This window comes from Dendropsophus ebraccatus, chromosome 15 (assembly GCF_027789765.1).
Source record: "Dendropsophus ebraccatus isolate aDenEbr1 chromosome 15, aDenEbr1.pat, whole genome shotgun sequence".
NCBI classification, from domain to species: Eukaryota; Metazoa; Chordata; class Amphibia; order Anura; family Hylidae; genus Dendropsophus; species Dendropsophus ebraccatus.
In genome coordinates this window covers 4,838,284-4,858,062 of record NC_091468.1, presented here as the reverse complement: position 1 = coordinate 4,858,062, position 19,779 = coordinate 4,838,284, and the positions used below count along the sequence as shown (strand labels likewise).

The 19,779-nt window shown below is 38.4% G+C and overlaps 1 protein-coding gene across 14 annotated transcripts in view; it reads left to right on the top strand.

Moving 5' to 3' along the window:
• Positions 1–15,259, top strand: part of NRXN1 (neurexin 1) — a 1,072,395-nt gene extending 1,057,136 nt beyond the window's left edge. For all 14 annotated transcript variants that reach the window (XM_069954855.1, XM_069954851.1, XM_069954854.1 and 11 more), the window contains one exon: positions 12,040–15,259. In XM_069954855.1, coding sequence (XP_069810956.1) covers positions 12,040–12,344 — 305 coding nt within the window. In that variant the 3' untranslated portion in view covers positions 12,345–15,259. The remainder of the gene's footprint in view (positions 1–12,039) is intronic.
• The last annotated feature ends 4,520 nt before the right edge of the window (positions 15,260–19,779 follow it).

Genomic DNA, 19,779 nt, shown 5'->3' with positions numbered 1-19,779 from the left:
ATTTAGAAATATTTCTTTGGAATATCCCTTTAATTGGATGTAAGTGGATGGTAGTAGTAGGAAAAGCGATAAGAAAACCCCTTTAATTCACAGTTCAATTATAAATCCAACAATTGTCTGTTTTCTGTTGATATTGATTGTGTTTGTCAATGTATTCCTGCACTGTAATGGCAGATGCCGTCTCTATATCCTCATAGAACAACAATAAATCACCTTCTGTGTGATTAAAAGCGTGCCAGATTTACTGAAATATCAAAGTGCATATCCTTTACAGATGTAGCAAACTTTATTGTTCCCTTTGGTGTATTGTGAGACGACTCGCTTAATGCTCCGGTAGGTGAAAGCCGCATTAACAATGCATTAGGTTGCTGGGAAAGGCCGACTGCTTCTAATAGGCTTTTCTCCTCAATGCTGTAATGTGCCAATGGGGGTAATAACATCCTCCACATCTGTAAGAATACAATAAATAAGCAATGGGGGACAAGGGGGGAAGGGTCCAGCTCAAGCCCGGCCCTGCCAGCTGGATGGCGGCATCTCACAGGGCTCTGTCCGGGTATTACATAGACAGCTAGTTTGCATTAGATAGTCATCTTATAAAAAAGTAAAAAAATAAAAAAAAAACTCCACTGAGCTGTTTGATGTCTGACAATGCTTTTCCTCCTGCATCTAAATGATACAGATGTGGCGGGCGCAGCTGCTATCTATGCCGGCAGCCACCTGCTAGGAGACAGTGACAGGCAATGTGTGTCTGCACAATCCCATTGTCAGTCACTGAGCAGCACGGATTAACTTCTCTATATGACAGCGCCAGCCATGGAGAATGACAACAGCAACCATGATAATTGTGGTAATAATAATAATAATAATAATAATAATAATAATAATAATAATAATATTACTGTGTAAGAAGCCAAAGAACGTGGAACCCTGATAGATATATTGTCGCTTATCTTTATTGTATAAAGCATAAAGGGGATAAAAAATAAAAGTAAGCATAAAAAAACTATTCAGTGACGGATGTCATTAAAAAAAATATATATATAAACAGACAAGAAAAGACATAGTGGGGACATAGCCTGAACCAGCAAGTTACAGCACACCTGATTCTTCACAGTCCCAGCAGTGGATGGATGTAACAGCAGTAAATAGTACTAGGTCCTTCTAATAGAAAAGGATCCAAAAGAGGCAAAACATTTATAGAACAATTCCACCCTCTAGTGTAATGCAGGGAAAAAAAACTGAATATTGTAGATACACTGCAGAATACTGAACATGCACTGCAGAATACATACACCGCAGAATACTGTACATACACTGCAGAATACTGTACATACACTGCAGAATACATACACTGCAGAATACTGTACATACACTACAGAATACTGTACATACACTGCAGAATACTGTACATACACTGCAGAATACATACACCGCAGAATACATACACTGCAGAATACTGTACATACACTGCAGAATACATACACCGCAGAATACATACACTGCAGAATACTTACACTGCAGAATACATACACTACAGAATACTGAACATGCACTGCAGAATACATACACTACAGAATACATACACTGCAGAATACTGTACATACACTGCAGAATACATACACTACAGAATACTGAACATGCACTGCAGAATACATACACTACAGAATACTGAACATGCACTGCAGAATACATACACTACAGAATACTGAACATGCACTGCAGAATACATACACTACAGAATACTGAACATGCACTGCAGAATACATACACTGCAGAATACATACACCGCAGAATACATACACTGCAGAATACATACACTACAGAATACTGAACATGCACTGCAGAATACTGTACATACATTGCAGAATACTTACACTGCAGAATACTGTACATACACTGCAGAATACTGTACATACACCGCAGAATACATACACTGCAAAATACATACACTGCAGAATACTGTACATGCACTGCAGTAAAACCTGTGCTTTACACTGCAGAATATATACACTGCAGAATACTGTACATACACTGCAGAATACTGTACATACATTGCAGAATACTTACACTGCAGAATACTGTACATACACTGCAGAATACATACACTGCAGAATACTGTACATACACTGCAGAATACTTACACTGCAGAACACTGTACATACACTGCAGAATACATACACTGCAGAATACTGTACATACACTGCAGAATACATACACTGCAGAATACTTACACTGCAGAATACTGTACATACACCGCAGAATACATACACTGCAAAATACATACACTGCAGAATACTGTACATGCACTGCAGTAAAACCTGTGCTTTACACTGCAGAATATATACACTGCAGAATACTGTACATACACTGCAGAATACTGTACATACATTGCAGAATACTTACACTGCAGAATACTGTACATACACTGCAGAATACATACACTGCAGAATACTGTACATACACTGCAGAATACTTACACTGCAGAACACTGTACATACACTGCAGAATACATACACTGCAGAATACTGTACATACACTGCAGAATACATACACTGCAGAATACTTACACTGCAGAATACTGTACATACACTGCAGAATACTTACACTGCAGAATACTGTACATACACTGCAGAATACATACACTGCAGAATACATACACTGCAGAATACTGTACATACACTGCAGAATACATACACTGCAGAATACTGTACATACACTGCAGAATACATACACTGCAGAATACTGTACATACATTGCAGAATACATACACTGCAGAATACATACACTGTGGGAAAACCTGTGCCATGCACTGCAGAATAAATATGCTGCAAAAAATCTGTGCTATACATTGCAGAATACATACACTGCAGAATGCATACATTGTAAAATATATACACTGCAGAACACATACACTGCAGAAAAACCTGTGCCATAAACTGCAGAATACATACATTGCAGGATAAATACACTGCAGAACGCTGTACATACACTGCAGAACACTGTAAATACACTGCAGAATACTGTACATACACTGCAGAACACTGTACATACACTGCAGAACGCTGTACATACACTGCAGAATACTGTACATACACTGCAGAACACTGTACATACACTGCAGAATACTGTACATACACCGCAGAATACTGTACATACACCGCAGAACACTGTACATACACTGCAGAACGCTTTACATACACTGCAGAACACATACACTGCAGAACGCTGCACATACACTGCAGAACACATACACTGCAGGATAAATATGATGCAGAATTTATATAAACTGCAGAATACATGTACTGAGATAAATAAAAAAAAAAGGCTCACAATTAAACATATGGCAACCTTGAGATTTCATTTCTTTGCGAGAAGACAGAGATGTAAATTAAATGAAGATCTCTTAAGTAAAGAACTATTTTTCACTGTAGATAATATTTGAATTCAGTCTGTGATTGATTCTTGACAGTCCCAGCAGTGGACTGTGATTAATTTTTACATTACTTTATCATTTATTTATTTATTTATTTATTTATTTATTATGGAGTCCATCCATATCATGTAGCATTGGATAGAGGAGAAAAAAGAGAAAACCGGCACTCACCAGCAAGTATTCTTGAATTTACAAAAAAAAGGCATAGGCTATGTTTACACTAGTAAAAAAAAAAAAAAAAGTTTAAAAGTCATTCACTTTTTGGATTAAAAAAAAGAGGATAAAAAAGGACCGTTATTGTATCATTTTTAGTTGCCTTAGGCTATGTTCACACTACGTATCTTTCCGGCCGTAGTGCGAACCGCTAATATACGCACGTAGTTTTGAGGTTGATGTGTTCGCTTGAAAGTATACGATATACGCCCTCACAATGCACACTACGTATGAGCTTACGGCCGGATCGTATACGGCGCCGTGAAAAATGAACAAGACCATTGTTTGAGGACGGAAATGTTCCATGGATTTCCATGCGGTCCCGTACGGAGAACTTATTTCAGCCAAATTGAACTTGATTTTTCGATCCAAAAGGTTCTGTGTGTTTTATTGGGCTGGGCGAAGATTTCCAAGCTAGGGAAGCATAACTGTACTGCGGGCGTATGTTCGCGGTTCGTACGCATCCAGACACATGTCGATTTTTCCCACGCCCGTAGTTTCAGCCGCACATGTACGCCGGCGTACAAAATGCGGCCGGAATCGTACGCAGTGTGAACATAGCCTCAAACTAATTGCATTGAAGTCTATGGACTAATGGACGTCATTTGCTTACAGTGTATAAATGACAGATGTCAAAAATGTTCATGACAATTATCTTTGGACGTCTTTTGCCAAAACTGGGCGTTATTTTTTAATTGAAAAAAAGGGAAAATTGGCCGCACAACTATGACTCTATTCACACTGCAGGTTGCACGCTGCTCGTGGCTTGAGTACAGACAAAAAAACGGAAGGTGCAGCAGCAACCCACAGGTGCAAGGGCTTACCATATATACTCCTCCCAGCGTACACACGGTAAACACCTGTTCTCTAGATATAAAAAAATTCGGATCTTAGCAAACTATTTGATCAAACCGAGTGTACCATGTCGCCAACGTTAAGGCGTCCTCGAGACATGGACCCCACTCTAGCATCTTCACACTAGCAATGGCCTCTACTGGGCTGAATAAGCTACAACTGGGCAGATAGGAGCCTAATGATCTCTTTTATAGCAGCCTTGGGACATGGGTGGAGTGCAGGCCACCAGGAGGTAGCCACACCCCCCACATATAACAGGAGGTAGCCACCCCCCCCACATTCAACAGAAAAAAAGGGAAAATTGGCCGCACAACTATGACTCTATTCACACTGCAGGTTGCACGCTGCTCATGGCTTGAGTACAGACAAAAAAACAAAGTGCAGCAGCAACCCACAATTATTTTTTAATTGTTCACACAAAGTTTTTCTTTTTTCACCATCCTTTCATTTTCTTCACTATTACATGCAATGGACTTTTCAATTAAAGACAAAGACCCATTCAGTCCACCTGACCTAAAATATTGTACCAACAGACGTTATTGCACTGACGGACGGTCAAGCCACAAAATAATGGATGTCATTTAAAAAATGTATAAATGGACAAGAAAAAAATGAAGTGGAAACCTATCCATATCCAGGCAGGGGGTAGGGGGCAGCATAGACAGCATTGCTGAGTACTAGGGTACAGTGGTCACAGGGATATCCTCCTTCTTCTGCTCCTGCACTTTACTCTTTTTTCTGCTCTTTAACATGTTACATGGAATGTCTTAAAGCTCCGACATTTTATTATTTTTATTATCTTTTACATGAAATTAAAGGGGTTGTCTGGGATAAATTGATTATTAATCATCCTGCCCGGGCTGCGGAGGGCATGAGAGTAATGAATAATTATCTGTATTGCTCCCCCCTCCTGCTGGATCTCAGGACACCGGTTCTAAGATGCTGTCAGTGTTTTGGAAACATCCGGTGACGCTTTGCTTCTTCTGGAAATTGTTACTCAGCCTAGACAGTATAGGATCTGTGCTGACCGGCTGTTTCTTGGGGGTAACGGGCGTCACCGGATGTTTCCATAACACTGAAAGCATCGTCCAGAGTTCCAGCAGCGGCAGAGGAGCAGGAACAAGTAAGTACACCTTACACCTTATGTCCCCGCACCCTCGGCAGGGTCGACAACCCCTTTAAGTTGCTCTTTTATTTAATATATTTATTTAATATTTAATATTTAATCACTAGAAATTATATTTTTCCTCAAGTCCTGTAACGTGATCGGGGGTTAATCTGAACGACTTTCATAAACCATATAAAAAATGACATCTGGTGATTTCTTATTTACCATAGATGCTTAATCTTTTAAGCCTTGGCTATACCTAATGTGTTCCTGTGGGACACTACTTAATATGATTATCAACTTTTTTTCCCTTATTAATGTAATGATGGGGACTAAAGCGTTGATATTGAATAATAACGAGTACAAATTCTTGGATACCTGATAATAAAAGTGCCCGTGTGTGGCCCAAAGTGTGGCTATAAAGGACACGTACAGGCTGAATAGACACTCGTGAGAACGGTAGCTAATAAGTCGCCGAACATTGGAGACTGATGCAGGAGAATGGGTGGTGACACGGTAATATTATTTAACAGCAGTTAAGCCTATTACAATGTAATTCTGAATTTTTTCTTTGTAATTCCCTTCAGAGTCACAGAATTCTGCTCTTTTTAGAGTAAGATTGCTAATCCTGGGATAAAACAAGTGGTGTGTTCTTGATAATTCTAATGATCGCTTTGAGAACTTCCTTTGGAAACTGAACAAATATGAGTAAAAAAATCTCATTTTTGGCGGCTTCATTTTTTACATACAGCTAGGGCTTTTCTTTTTTTTCCCCAAGGTCCATATTGATATATTTATCTTATACCCCATGTCCAGAATCCGTAATGTAGCCAAAATATTGAATTTCATAAATGTAGTAGTAGTATTTTTATTTTATTGCATAGGATAGGTGGTAGATGTGTGGTTGGCGCCATACTGCTGGGACCCCCCTTCAAGAATGTTGGCGAGGCCATAGTTGTAATTTGTCGGATGGTCGAGAGGGTACAGTTTGGGTCTTTGAAACATTTGCCATCTCATTCTCTCGTGCTTGAGGCGGAAAGCAAGCTGTATCTGTAACCTGTAATGCGTGTGTGTGTATGTTTAATGTACGTTTCATTGGCCTTTATGTGTGCTTAATGAGTAGGACAGTGTCTGTTTCATGTATATATTGTGCACCAGTTAACCATACCATGAAAACCAAAGGTAGGTGAATTGAATAATGAGTTCATTCAATAAAATACATTTTACACTATGAGATTTTGCAGCTATCACTGTTAACGGAAGTCAAAAAGTTGCCGATGGCGGCCGTCTATCACGATCATTATAGATGTCCACCATCGCCAAATATTGGACGTCTTTTTGACGCCCGTCTGCAATGATGGCTGCAAAATCCTGTTGTGTGTATTTAGCCAAAGGATTGGCTGTATTGGGCAGCAGGAGAAGAGCAAGTTTTTGAAGTTGATGTGTTAGAAGAGGGGAAATAGCTAAGTGCTAATGTTTGTATCAGTCTGTATGCGTATGTGTGTGTGTATTGTTTCCACGTGTGTGTATCCCATATGTATGTGGCTGAAATGTGTGTATGAACACTATGTATATAACATTAACCTGTCATGATGTACACTGACCCGATCAGCATGCAATCCATTCTGCTGCGAGAGTTCAGGTATCCATGGATACAATCGTGCTGGGTTGTTTCCGTGCACATACAGTACTAAAGTAAGGAGTACTAGTCATACAGATACAGTGGCACACGTCCCTGGCCGCACAAGGCACCCCATGTACACATTGCTGTGTAGGTGTATGAGCAATAAATGTTCTCAAAATACCATCAAACTCCACTTAAGTAGATGCCTATTGTATGAATACACATGTATAGGGGATGATATAGTCCTTTTAAATGAAATTGTTGCCAACCGCAGTGTATAGAATACTGGAACATGCAACAGAAATCAGATTGCATCATTGTCCATTACCATTACATTCCCCCAATGTCTAGTAATGGTGCAATAAACATTACGCACACGCTCTTAGATCGGTTCAGAAAATCAATCCTCTAGATATATGTATTCTTGTAACCGATGTAGCTGTATGGTATCTCCCCATTTCTAATCTACATGCTTGGCTAAAAACTGCAAGTCCACGGCATCTACTGAAATAGAATCCTTGTGATTATTGCCTGCAAGGCGTTTAATAGCTGCTAACCCATCCGCATGATCATTATTGCTGTATAATGATAATAGCAGAATGATATTGTCCGTGCCAATTAAACTTCACAGCATGCTAAGGAAGGACAAGCTTTAAATAAAGGTAGGCCACCTGCTAGACGGAAAGCAAATGTGCAATGCCATGAAGCCAGGTGAGGCTGACTGCAAATATTGATGTTCAGGAGCTGTAATGGAACGTAAGAGTCCCGACACCCGTGTGAGACCGGTGACTCTAGTCTCATAAGCCCCAAGCTACATGGACGCATCATAGAATCCCAGATCCAAGGCTTTACGAAGGGAACATAGTATAAGAAAGGTGGCCTATATCCAGTCTCCGGGGAAAGCGTCCAGCTTGAAAGATATGTAACTAAAAAGGATAGCTTCAGGAGATGTTCCTATTTCTACTCGATCAGCTACGCCAAGTACAATCCTTACTCCAAATTAGTTTAAAATTTTAGTTCATAAGATTCATTGTATGAACTAACAGAAAACTGTTTGTGGAGGCAATAAAACTTCCATAATACACATACACTTATCATAAACCATATAGTGCATTGATAATTGCCGAACTCCTCTATGATTATTTATTGGGGACCGTTCAATATATTGGAGAGTATCTGTTGATGTACTGCCAGATCTTCTTCTGTTCACCTAGGGGTTGGCTGAACTCAACCATTATTAGTAGAGATGAACGATACGAACCTGCTGAACCAAGATTCGCTCGCTGCCGTACCAAACTTTCTGCAAAGTTTGGAGGGGTTTAGCAAGATGGCGCCCCTCGTATAAAAATAAACCTAATATTATCTTCTCTTGGTCCCCTGGTGTCTCTTAGTGGCTCTCTGTTTCCATCCTGGTGTCTTGTGTGTAAAGGCGTGCTCAGCCAATCACAGGCTTACTAGAACAGGTAAGCACCATGGCCTGTGATTGGCTGAATAGGCTGTCACTCTTGTCTCTAGAGTGATAGGCTGCTTAGCCAATCACAGGCTAACTAGGGCGGGGAAGCACCGTCGCCTGTGATTGGTTGAGTGTGCCTTCACAGTAGAAGACGCCGGGATAGGACTGGAGAAGAAATACCCTGAGTGAGCATGGACAGGTAAGTATGAGGGGCGGCCTTTAGAAAGTTTATTGAGGCTATGTTCTCACACATTTTTTTTGCTCAGTATTTTGGTCAGTATTCTGGTTAGTATTTTGGTCAGTATTTTTCAATCAAAACCAGGAGTAGATTAAAAACACAGGAAGACTTTATCCGCACACTGTTGAAATTTAGTGGATGGCCGTCATTAATGGCAAATAATGACCATTATTTATTTTTTTTATTTTGAAATAATGGACGTTATTGAAAAATACTGAGCAAAAATACTATGTGGGAACATAGCCTGAAACAGCTAATAACCTGCAGTCGTCTAGCTGTTTAAAGGGGTTTGTTTGGTTCAGCATGAACCCAAACTACATTAAAGTTCGGGGAACCTGCCAAACCGAACTTCTCATCTCTAATTATTAGCTTATCCTGCTGGTCAGGTATTTACAATATAGCTATATTACATTGAAGGGATTGTCCTGGGATCAGAAACATCTTCTGCTCCTCCACGCTCTTTGTTTGCCACTTTGCATCAGTTTACTGGTGTCATTAGACCCCCATTTTTCTTGTTGGCATAGTGATGTCAGAATCGACCCCTAGCTGGGGGTACATATAAGATGGAAGAACCTTTTTAATTCATGTCACAACAAATCAGTAACAAGGTAAAAGGCACAGGAAGAAGCAACAACGTTGTTGATTTTATTTTATTGACTTTGGAAGCAAAAGTTTTTGCAGCTGAAATGGTGGAGCAACAAAATATCATATCTATAGCATCTTGTGAGTCCTGCAGATGCACAGGTTCGTAAAAGAATACAATAGATATGTTTCCTATGAAAAAAACAGGGGACTATTTCTCTGACTCTTTGCTGTATGAAGAAAACAATGGTGATAAAAAGAAACAAGCACATAAAGTGAAATGGAAGCTTAAACCCGGATTTGACATTAGACTGTAGTCGAGATAAGAAGATAAGCCCAGAGTGACACTTCTTTATGCTTCATTTAAAATATAGGCAAACAATAATAACACAGAAGATAAAAGAAATGTAATTCACTTAAAGCAAGCGAAACCGAAAACTTTGATCCATAAAATGATAGAATTGTTATCTACAGAGAAACAGCTACAAGTCTTACACAAAGAATGTCAGCGGCTGAATAAAGCCCGCCATTGATTCTAAAAGGAATTGCCGCGCCGGTAAAGATAGCGACGGCCTTGTCACTCAGGGGGGACAATGGAATCAGGACTCGTTCTGTGATGTTTTCAATTATTTAATGCTCCATGCTGCAAAGTCCATGAACATATTTACTTGCTCATTATCTATGCATTTGTTTAAAGATAACCGAGTCTGGATGATTTCCCGTTGACTTTTGTCGCTGCTGTAATATTATAAGACGATACTAAGAGGCAAGAGAGATCAACAATAAAAGAAGAAAAGGTGGTTCCAAAAAAAAAAATATATATATATATATATATATATATATATATATATATATAGGCAAAAAAGTAGGCCAAGCAGTTTTATAAATGTGTGTTGGAATCGGCCCATAGGTAGGAGCAGCTGGAGTGTATGTGTCTTACAGAGTATAGAGGGGAGTGGCGGGGGGAGCTAGGAGAGATGAACTCAGTTATGACTGGCTTTAACCCTGGTTAGACTATCGAACTATGGATGACTCAGATGAACCAGTTCAAAATCAATCCTGGTTTTCTGTGAACATGCAGTGCAGGTACCATCTTCATTCAGCATTACAAAGGATAAAAACAACAAATACGAAGCTAAAAGATGCCAACATGTTGCGAGGACAACGGATGTTTAAGAGGCTTGTCCTCGCAACTCGTCGGTGTGTCTTTTAGCTTCATATTTGTTGTTTTTTTTATCCTTTGTAATGCGGAATAAAGAATAAAACTGGATTTTACGAAGCTGTGGATACCGACTTTTGTTACATCTGCTGGGGGTTTGTTCCAAGCATTTACTACTCTTTTAATGAAGTAATATTTTGGTTCTGATCTTTTCCCCAACTAACCTCAGATTGTGCCCCCTTGTAATACTAATTTGCCTTTTGCCATATGGTAGCCATACAAATTGAACAAATGTGAACCAAGCCAATCGAATGACAACCCATTTTGGGAAGGAGGTGGGGGGGGGGGCTGAGTTTCCCCCAATAGGATATGTTAGAAGAACAAAGAATCAGGCACTTAGAGTTCAACCTGCCCAATGTTTTTTGTTAATAAATGACAATCTGCTGGCAGGGGCTTTGCACTGACTTGTTTCACTCTCCCCATATCCATACAAGCATGTGTCCACCAGCTTTATGATACGTACGGCTAGCTATAGTTTATACCCTTCCCAGTGTCACTTTAACCATTCAACAGAACTTATACCTTCGCGGCACCGATTTACTATTGGGGGGCCATTGAGTTGATGCTATCGGGCCATTACTTAGATAAGACCAGTGCTCTTTTCTAAGATAGAGTAACAAAAGAAAAGTTTACAATTATACAAAAGCTTAGAATATCTTTAAAGCGTTTAGCTCTTCCCTTTGAGAAGATTTCTTTCTCAGATTAGTTTTTATGTTGCTTCCTAGTAGGAAACTAGAAATCTGTTTAGCTTATAATTGGATCTTTCATTCGACTTTAAGAGCAAAAACAAGTTTACACTATTATTCAGGCCAGTTCAAAGCCCTTTTGAGAAGGCAGTAGGCAACATCAATCAGCAGCCGTTTTCTACGGGAAGGCTGAATAGGTAAGTGAGATAATTGTAGAAATGGGCTCCGTATGAGAGGCATTCCAGCAGGTGGAACATTGATTTACCTAGCATTTAAATTCATTGCCTTGTTCCCATTTTAAAGCTACGTTGTTAATGGAAATTTTCCCTTTTTTTTCCAATCACACTGAGTGACAAAATGAAAGCTAATTGACAGCTGCTGCCACAACGAGGCGAGTAAAGACTTGTGTGCAACAAAAAACATTTAAAGGACCACTAAGACTTCAAGAGAAGTTAAAACGATCGTACAGTTGTGTTAAGAATTTAAACTGGGAGAACATTTCTTTTGAATTGCCATTACAGTTTTTTTTTACCTTTTACTTTTATTACTTTTTTTTAGCTTTTAATTGAGCAACTTTTGTAAAGCTGCCCTCGATAGTAACCAATTATTTATGTTTTCTTTTCTTTAGCAAACCCAACAAGAGCGGGTGGAAGAGAAATATCTGGTCCATCCGAGGTCATCAGGGAATCAAGTAGCACAACCGGCATGGTGGTTGGCATTGTCGCTGCAGCAGCCTTGTGCATTCTCATCCTTCTTTACGCCATGTACAAGTATCGAAACAGGGATGAAGGCTCCTATCATGTAGATGAGAGTCGAAACTACATCAGTAACTCAGCGCAGTCCAATGGGGCTGTGATCAAAGAGAAACAACCCAGCAGTGCTAAAAGTTCTAGCAAAAATAAGAAAAACAAGGACAAAGAATATTATGTCTGATCCCAGCCGCTTAACGAACACGTGTATAGAAATAGTCTTCATTTTATCTGAGACATAAAATTAACAAACTTATTTACTTTTTATGAAGCACATTGAAAATAACAAAAAAAAAATAAAATAAAGAAGACAGGGAATGCTAACGGGAAGGAAAGACTGTTTTTAAAAAAATATATATAAAATAAATGGAAAAAAAATATAAACAAATAGATTACGGTTTTGTTTCCCAGAAACAGGAGCCAAACAAGATTTATGAATATCCACAGTGTTTCATTTACTCTGCCTGACCATTTAAGTGGCTGGAATGTTTGGAAAGACGCTGATTTACAAGAAACATTCTTAAAGCACACAGAAATTTCCACCATCGAGGCACAATTTAAAGTTAAAAAAAAAGAAAAAAAAAAAAAAAAAAAGCTACCTATGATTCTGGATACAGCCAAAGTGCTAGTACTCTCTCCAAAAGTAAGTTCTAATGCCAGCATAGACTTGTCCGAACTTGCAAACGGTCATGGTTTGCATCATCAAGCTAAGAAGCATTGATTGAGACACGTCTGCTTCACAACGCTGGCTTTTCTGAAGACTTGTATTAAAAAAAAAAAAGGCAAAAACTTTCACAAAGCCCCTTTCTGGTTGTGAAGAGTATGCTATGGAGGCCTTATTTCACAAATATGGAATATAAGGCCCTTTTTCAAAAATAAAACAAGAGGGATAGATGCAATCATTGAAAATTTTCATGCACGCTTAATATGTTACTACATATGTTTATATAAAACACATCTATATGTGCTTTCTGGACTGTGACAAGTGATGTTTTATAGCCTGTTGTATAGACAATGCAAAATATATCTGCTCTTCAGCCATTTTTGGTAACCTAAATGTTCTAAGTGTTGCTAGGTATAGAAAGTTTTCTGATGTCTGACACAACAGACGTGTTTCAGTTAATTGCTGCCATTACCCAATTTTTTTAATTTTTAATTTGAATTCTTGTGAGTATGCCGCTGGGGATGTGTATGAATGTAAATAAAGAAATGTTAATATTATACAGCACAATAGCCAACATTCCGCTGCAGCCAAGTTACAGTATGTTGGGCCGCAAGGTGTAAAGGTATCGAATACAGTCCAAATAAATGACAAAATTCAAGTCACTGACAGAGGCATTCCGTAATTCTTTATGTTACCACATTAACTCTAAGGAGTTTACTTTTTAACAATGCCACAAAAACGATCACATGGATTTTTATGCTTTAAAAAAATGTTATTGCGAAAAAATATCATTGATTAAGATCAATGTTTTATGTAGCATTAATAAAAAAAATATATTGAAAATGTATTACAACTATTTTTAAATACCATATAAAATACAAGAAACAGGACCAGAATTGCTAGTCATAGATTTTTTTTATTATAAAAAAAGAAAAGCATTCTATTCATTTTTAAAAATGTTTATGTTGTGTCTTTATTTTGTTTCCACTGGAAATACTAAATATAACTTTTAGGCCAAATAAAAGGATGACAGGTGACAAATCATAGATTTTTTAAAAAAATTGTCTTTAAATTTAAAATGCTTTTAGTATTTGTTATCATTTTTTACACTGAACGTCTTAGAATCCCAATTTTTTTTTTTTTTTCAAAGTTTCTTTAAAATAATAAATTCTTTTCTTTATCATTGAATAACACTTGCTGGAAAAAGAGTTGAGAGTAACATTTTGCTCATAAGGAAATGCAAAGAGAATATATTAACCTAAAAGTGGGTACTTCAAGAGAACTCAGTCTTTCCACTCGAAGGCCTCCTGGGAGGAATATAGATGTTCACACATTATAGACAGGAAGACGGAATTTAAAATTAATTTAAACAGCAGGGGCAACAAAGCAAGATATCTTGTTTTATTCACTAGGTTACTGATAAATAATGCTTAGATTCTAGACGTGTTCGCTGGAGCTTACAAATCGCAATACAGTTGACAAAAATCCTATCGGTAAGGGCTGCCAAAAACATTTAGGACTAAAGAGCTGAGTTTTTCGGGGGTTTTGATCAGTAGATTGTAGGAGAAGAACATTGGGCGTCATATGTTTGAATCATAAAAATCCTTTTTGGGCACCAATGAAAGTCAACTGTACTCAGGGAAGAAAGTTATTCAACGCTAGGCTGCACAAGGCGTGAAAGGTCTACCCATTATTTCGGTCTTTGGAACGGATGTACAGTAAATACTACAACCCAAATAAGACTTGCCAAACCAAGAAATTCAACATATTACGGTAGCTGAGAAATACACGTCTTTTATAAAACAGATTTTATTTTAGGTAATAGAAATATCAAATTTTTGTTTGATATTTTCTATGTATACATCTATTTTGCCAACACTTTTATCTATCATTTATACATTAATCTACTATATCATTTACCAAATGGTTGTATTTCATATTTGCATATATATATTTTATTATCAATGTTTCTTTTAGTTACTATATTTGATCAAAGTATGTATGTATCTTGCTATAGCATTTCAACACCATATCATGTGAGCCCTTTCGTCAAATGAGGATGAACCCAACGCATTTTGCTCAACAAGGTTTCTGGTCCTGGTGTCATTGAAAGGGTAACTAAGAGTTATGAACTAGGTTTCACTTGCCCGTGTATTTGCTGTACGAAGTCTGGATGAGGTGGCTTATTTCCAACCCTGTAATGTGTGGTCTTTACAACAACAAAAGGAAAAAAAAAAAAAACTATAACAAAAATTTACGGTGTGAATTGATTCATCCCCAAACAAAAAACAAAAGGCCCAAAGCCGGTTTATTGTGTTTGTGTGATAGATATTGAAAATGAATTTATTTTGTTGCAAGGCCAATTTATCCATAACTGGAAATGCTAAGCAAGTGGAATTTATTGTTTTGTTAATAAAATGTTTCTTAATACACTATTTTGTTTTTATTCCTCATAAATTGCATTAATTGGGAATTAACGTTGCCTAATTTTCTAATTTGTTTATGATGTGTTCCATGGAAAGATGTGTTACATGCTTGATCTTGTAGATCTTAAAATCTATTGATGGTAACACTGTATGCATAATTTTCTGCACACAGCTTGAGATGTTACATGATACAAGATAAGGGGTGGGGCAAGGCAGGTAGGAGGAGATATGCCATCAAACAGGTGTAAACCATGCAGAAATCCACACCTGCTCCGAAGCAGGTGTAAATTTCTGCTTAAGCCCTGGGTTGGGCACAGGTCCCGTAGGCCCTGTGCATCTTGCACCTTTTAGTAAATTTGTCCGGTCTTAATAAATTCCCACCCTATGTATTGCATCCAAAGCTTTGCCGCCTTTTACCAAACACACTCTATTTGGCCAAGGTCACACCCATGGAATGGAAAAGTCTCCAAAAAGTATGTCAAGTTATAATAAATGTGTTGAAACATAGGTATTTCAGTTTGTAATTCTGAGACTCTTGCAGTAGTAAGTCTGTCCCAATGTTTTCAAATGTCCACTATTAGTATTAAAGCTGCATTTTGTGGAGTCAATGTTCTGCACATATACAAAGGACTAGGACAGAATGTAGGTTGAGGTACAAAAAGCTTGTTACTAGAGATGAGCGAACCGGATTGGGGTTCGGATGGAGCATGCTCGAGGTTCGCTCATCTCTACTTGTTACATGCATACACATTATCTCTAATAAAACAAACACACAAAAAACCACATGTATTTGAAAACAGCCCTGGGTACAATAAAAATAAATTATAAAAATTATTTTGATGACCCAGAAAGCAAGTGAACAAAAGGTGTCTGATCATTTAGGACTAAATCACTCTGGTTGTTAAAAGGTTAAAATCATCTGACTTACGAACACTATAAGGCCATGTTCCCACACTACTAAAGATTGCAGGCAATGGCCATTGTAATGTTCATGAATACTATAAGGCTATGTTCACACAACGTCAAAACTAAAGAAAAGGCGCCGATTTTGATATTTAAAATATCGTCCGTTTTTTTGCCGAGATTTAACTGACTGCAATGGCAATGCATTGAAGTAAATATGAAGATGGACGTCTAATGCACACAATGCATTGAATAACAGACGTTTTCACCGCGGATGCCAAAATAATGAACATGATAGTTATTTCCGAACGTCTTTTGCAAACTGCAGACGTTTTCTATTAGTTGTTCACACACAGTTTTTCTTTTCTCACCATTCTTTCTCCGTTTTTACTATTAAATTCAATGGACTTTTCAATTAAGCAAAGGCCAATTAGTAACTCAGACTAGAATAATGGGCCAACTCCAGTCATTGCACTAAGGGGAGGCCAGACAGCTAAATGACGACCATTATTTTAGACTGAAAAAACGTTGTGTGAACATAGCCTAAGAGAGAGAGATTTATTTAGACTTGTGCTTCAATAATGTGGCTCCTTTTCAGCTATCTGTGCACCACAAATTGACAACTGCACCAGTAGTTTTCTGTTATAATTTTTACCAATTTGTGATCTAAATTATCATATTTTGCACTTTATAAGACACACCTGACTATAAGATGTACTCCTGGTTTAGACAACAGAAAACAGGAGAAAAAAAATCATCACGGTAATAAACTTTAGTGGTGGTTTATAGGGGTAGTGCGGCGCTAAACATTTATTCACAAAATAACACACATTACAAAGTTATACAACTTTGTAATGGGTGTTATGTATGTGAATGGCCCCCTTCTCCGTGTTCCCCCCCACCCACGCTAGACTCGGAAGTGTTGGTGCATTATACTTACCACATTCATGTCGACCCCCGGCCACCATCTTGGGACAATAGCGTCGTCTTCAGGAGGCCAGCCGAACCGCTCCATCTGTCCCTCAAGCCGACCCTCTATGCCGCGTCACCAGCTTTTTAGCCACGATTGGCTGAGCACAGTTACGTGTGGGAATCTAGTTGTGATCCACATCACACCCAGATTCCTCTCCTACCCAGTCCCTAATCTCACTTGTCGGTGTCCAACAGCCCAGTCACCCTGTAACTCTAAAAATACAACATTGTGAATTGTGGAGCGACACTATATACAGAACATGGACAGAGCAGTGAAATTTTTTATTTTTGCCCCAAACAGGTGTTCACCAAAACCTGTAACTCTATCTTTGCCAGTTAGTGGCACGTTTCCCTCTCTGTATTAGTTACATTTTCTCTATGGTGTCAGACGACATCGGCCCCTAAAGGAGGTTCATCCTGCCTTGAGGAGAAGACCACACTTAGGGACTTACTATTACTTTTTGGTACCTTGAAGATAAAAAGATTGTTGGTGCTTGGAGAAGACACAACTGTCTCCAGTAATGATCAGACTACTGCGGGCTGAGGATAATTGCCTATTAGAGGGATAGGATTAATAGAATGACTTAGCAAAACAGATGTATTAGACCAATGACCCTTAATAAACACTGGGGGGACAATATCATTTGCTTACCTTTGCAGACTTCCATAGGGAGGAACGGGCACAATGAGCAGCAAGAGAATCGATGGATCGTCATCAGAGTTTATGGGACGCACAACACATCCTGATCTAAGGGAACGTTCATCTGGCTGTATGTAGCTGTTCTATGTGAAGAGAAAGAATTGCACTACTGCTGTGTTTTGTTCGCTGAGGATTGGCCAGAAAGGGTTCCTCTACCAATCTTTAGTTGAGACGGGTAAAATGTAGCGATTCCCTATTTTTATAAACTGACACCTACGCTTAGGACGTGCTACATGGTATTGTGTGTTTCCAAACACTGGGACTTTCACCAACTATGAAAGCAAAAAGGTCACAGTTGAGCACCATGGGACTTCTGGGATTTTACCATATACAGGTAAGAAGTCGCTCACTTGGCTCATATAAATCTATGGAGGAAGAAGGTTCTGGAACTAGTAACACCACAAAGAAGAACAAACCATGAAGCATAATTCCCCCATCATCCTTGTGATCAAACTCTGACTCTGATCTAGCTTCCTGGAGGACTCCGTTACATTTTAGGCTATGTTCACACAATGTTTTTTCCTGTCCATTTTTTAAAAGGGAGTAATGACGTGGGTGGACTGATCGCCCTTTAAAAGGAAAGTCCATTGAGTTTAGAAGTAAAAACGGTGAAAGATTGGTGAAAAAAGAAAAACTATGTGTGATCAACTTAAAAATGACGTCCGTTGATTGGAAAAGACATCCAAAAATAATTGTCATGATGATCATTTTGATGCCCGCGCAATGTCTGTTATTTAATACACTGTGTGCATTGGACGTCCGTCATTCCATTGAGGTCACATAAAATGCGGCAATATTAAACTCCTTTTAGAAAAAGTGCATACCTTTTTTTTACTTAGTGGGGACATAACCTTAAAGGGTATTCAAGGACAAACTGTTTTCTTCTCCTAAACCTTCCTCTGATGTCCTTATAAGAAAATGTAAAAAGCACAAAATATTTACCAATAAAACTGTCCGTTCTTTACATACTCATATGCTCATATATTCATCGAAAGGCTATGTTCACAAAATGTCAAAAATAGAAAAAAGACGGCCACTTTTGCAATTTTAAAAAACATTAATGGGAAGATATACGTCCAACGTCAATGGGAAGATATACGTCCAATGCACACAATGTATTGAATAACGGATGTTATGGCCGCAGACGTTAAAATAATGTTTATTATTTTCGGACGTCTTTTGCAAACAATGGACATTTTCTATTAGTTGTTTGCACAGTTTTTCTTTTGTCACTGTTCTTTCTCCGTTTTTACTATTAAATTCAACGGACTTTTTGATTAAGCCGCATCCAACGGCCAATTAGTAACCGCAAACTAGAATAATGTGCCAACAGCCGTCATTGCACTAAGGGAGGCCAGACAGCTAAATGATGTCCGTTATTTTAGAATAACGAACATAATTTTAAACGGAGCTGAAAAAAAAGTGTGAACATAGCCATAAAATGTCCCAATTATATGGTCTAAGGTTTAAGTACAGAACACTCTAAAGGGGTGTGAATTTTTATTTTTTTTATCAACAGTTTTAAAGTGCCTAAAGGAAAAAGTGATTGACTGAATAACCATTTCCTGCAGGGTTAACATCTCAGAGGAAGTGAGTGGAGAGTAGCAGCTAGCAGTGGTGAGCGGGAGTTTTCAGGTGGATAAGGGTTTTTTTTTTTGTTTGTTTGTTTTTAAAGCACCAGAACGCTATTTAAAACACAATGCCACCCTGAAATACATATTTAAGGATTTCCTTTTATTGGCATTATACAAACAATCTAATTCTTCTGGGAAAACATGTAGTATATGAATTGCTTTAACCCCTTCACGTCAGCAATACGCAGATGCCCAGTGAAACAGGAGGGTATAAATATACGTTCCTGATTGTGAGGGGCCTTAAATGGGACTGCTGAAGTGTGAGCAGCCCTGTACATATCAGTGTGTCTGTAGCCGAGGATAATGAAGTCCCGCAACTG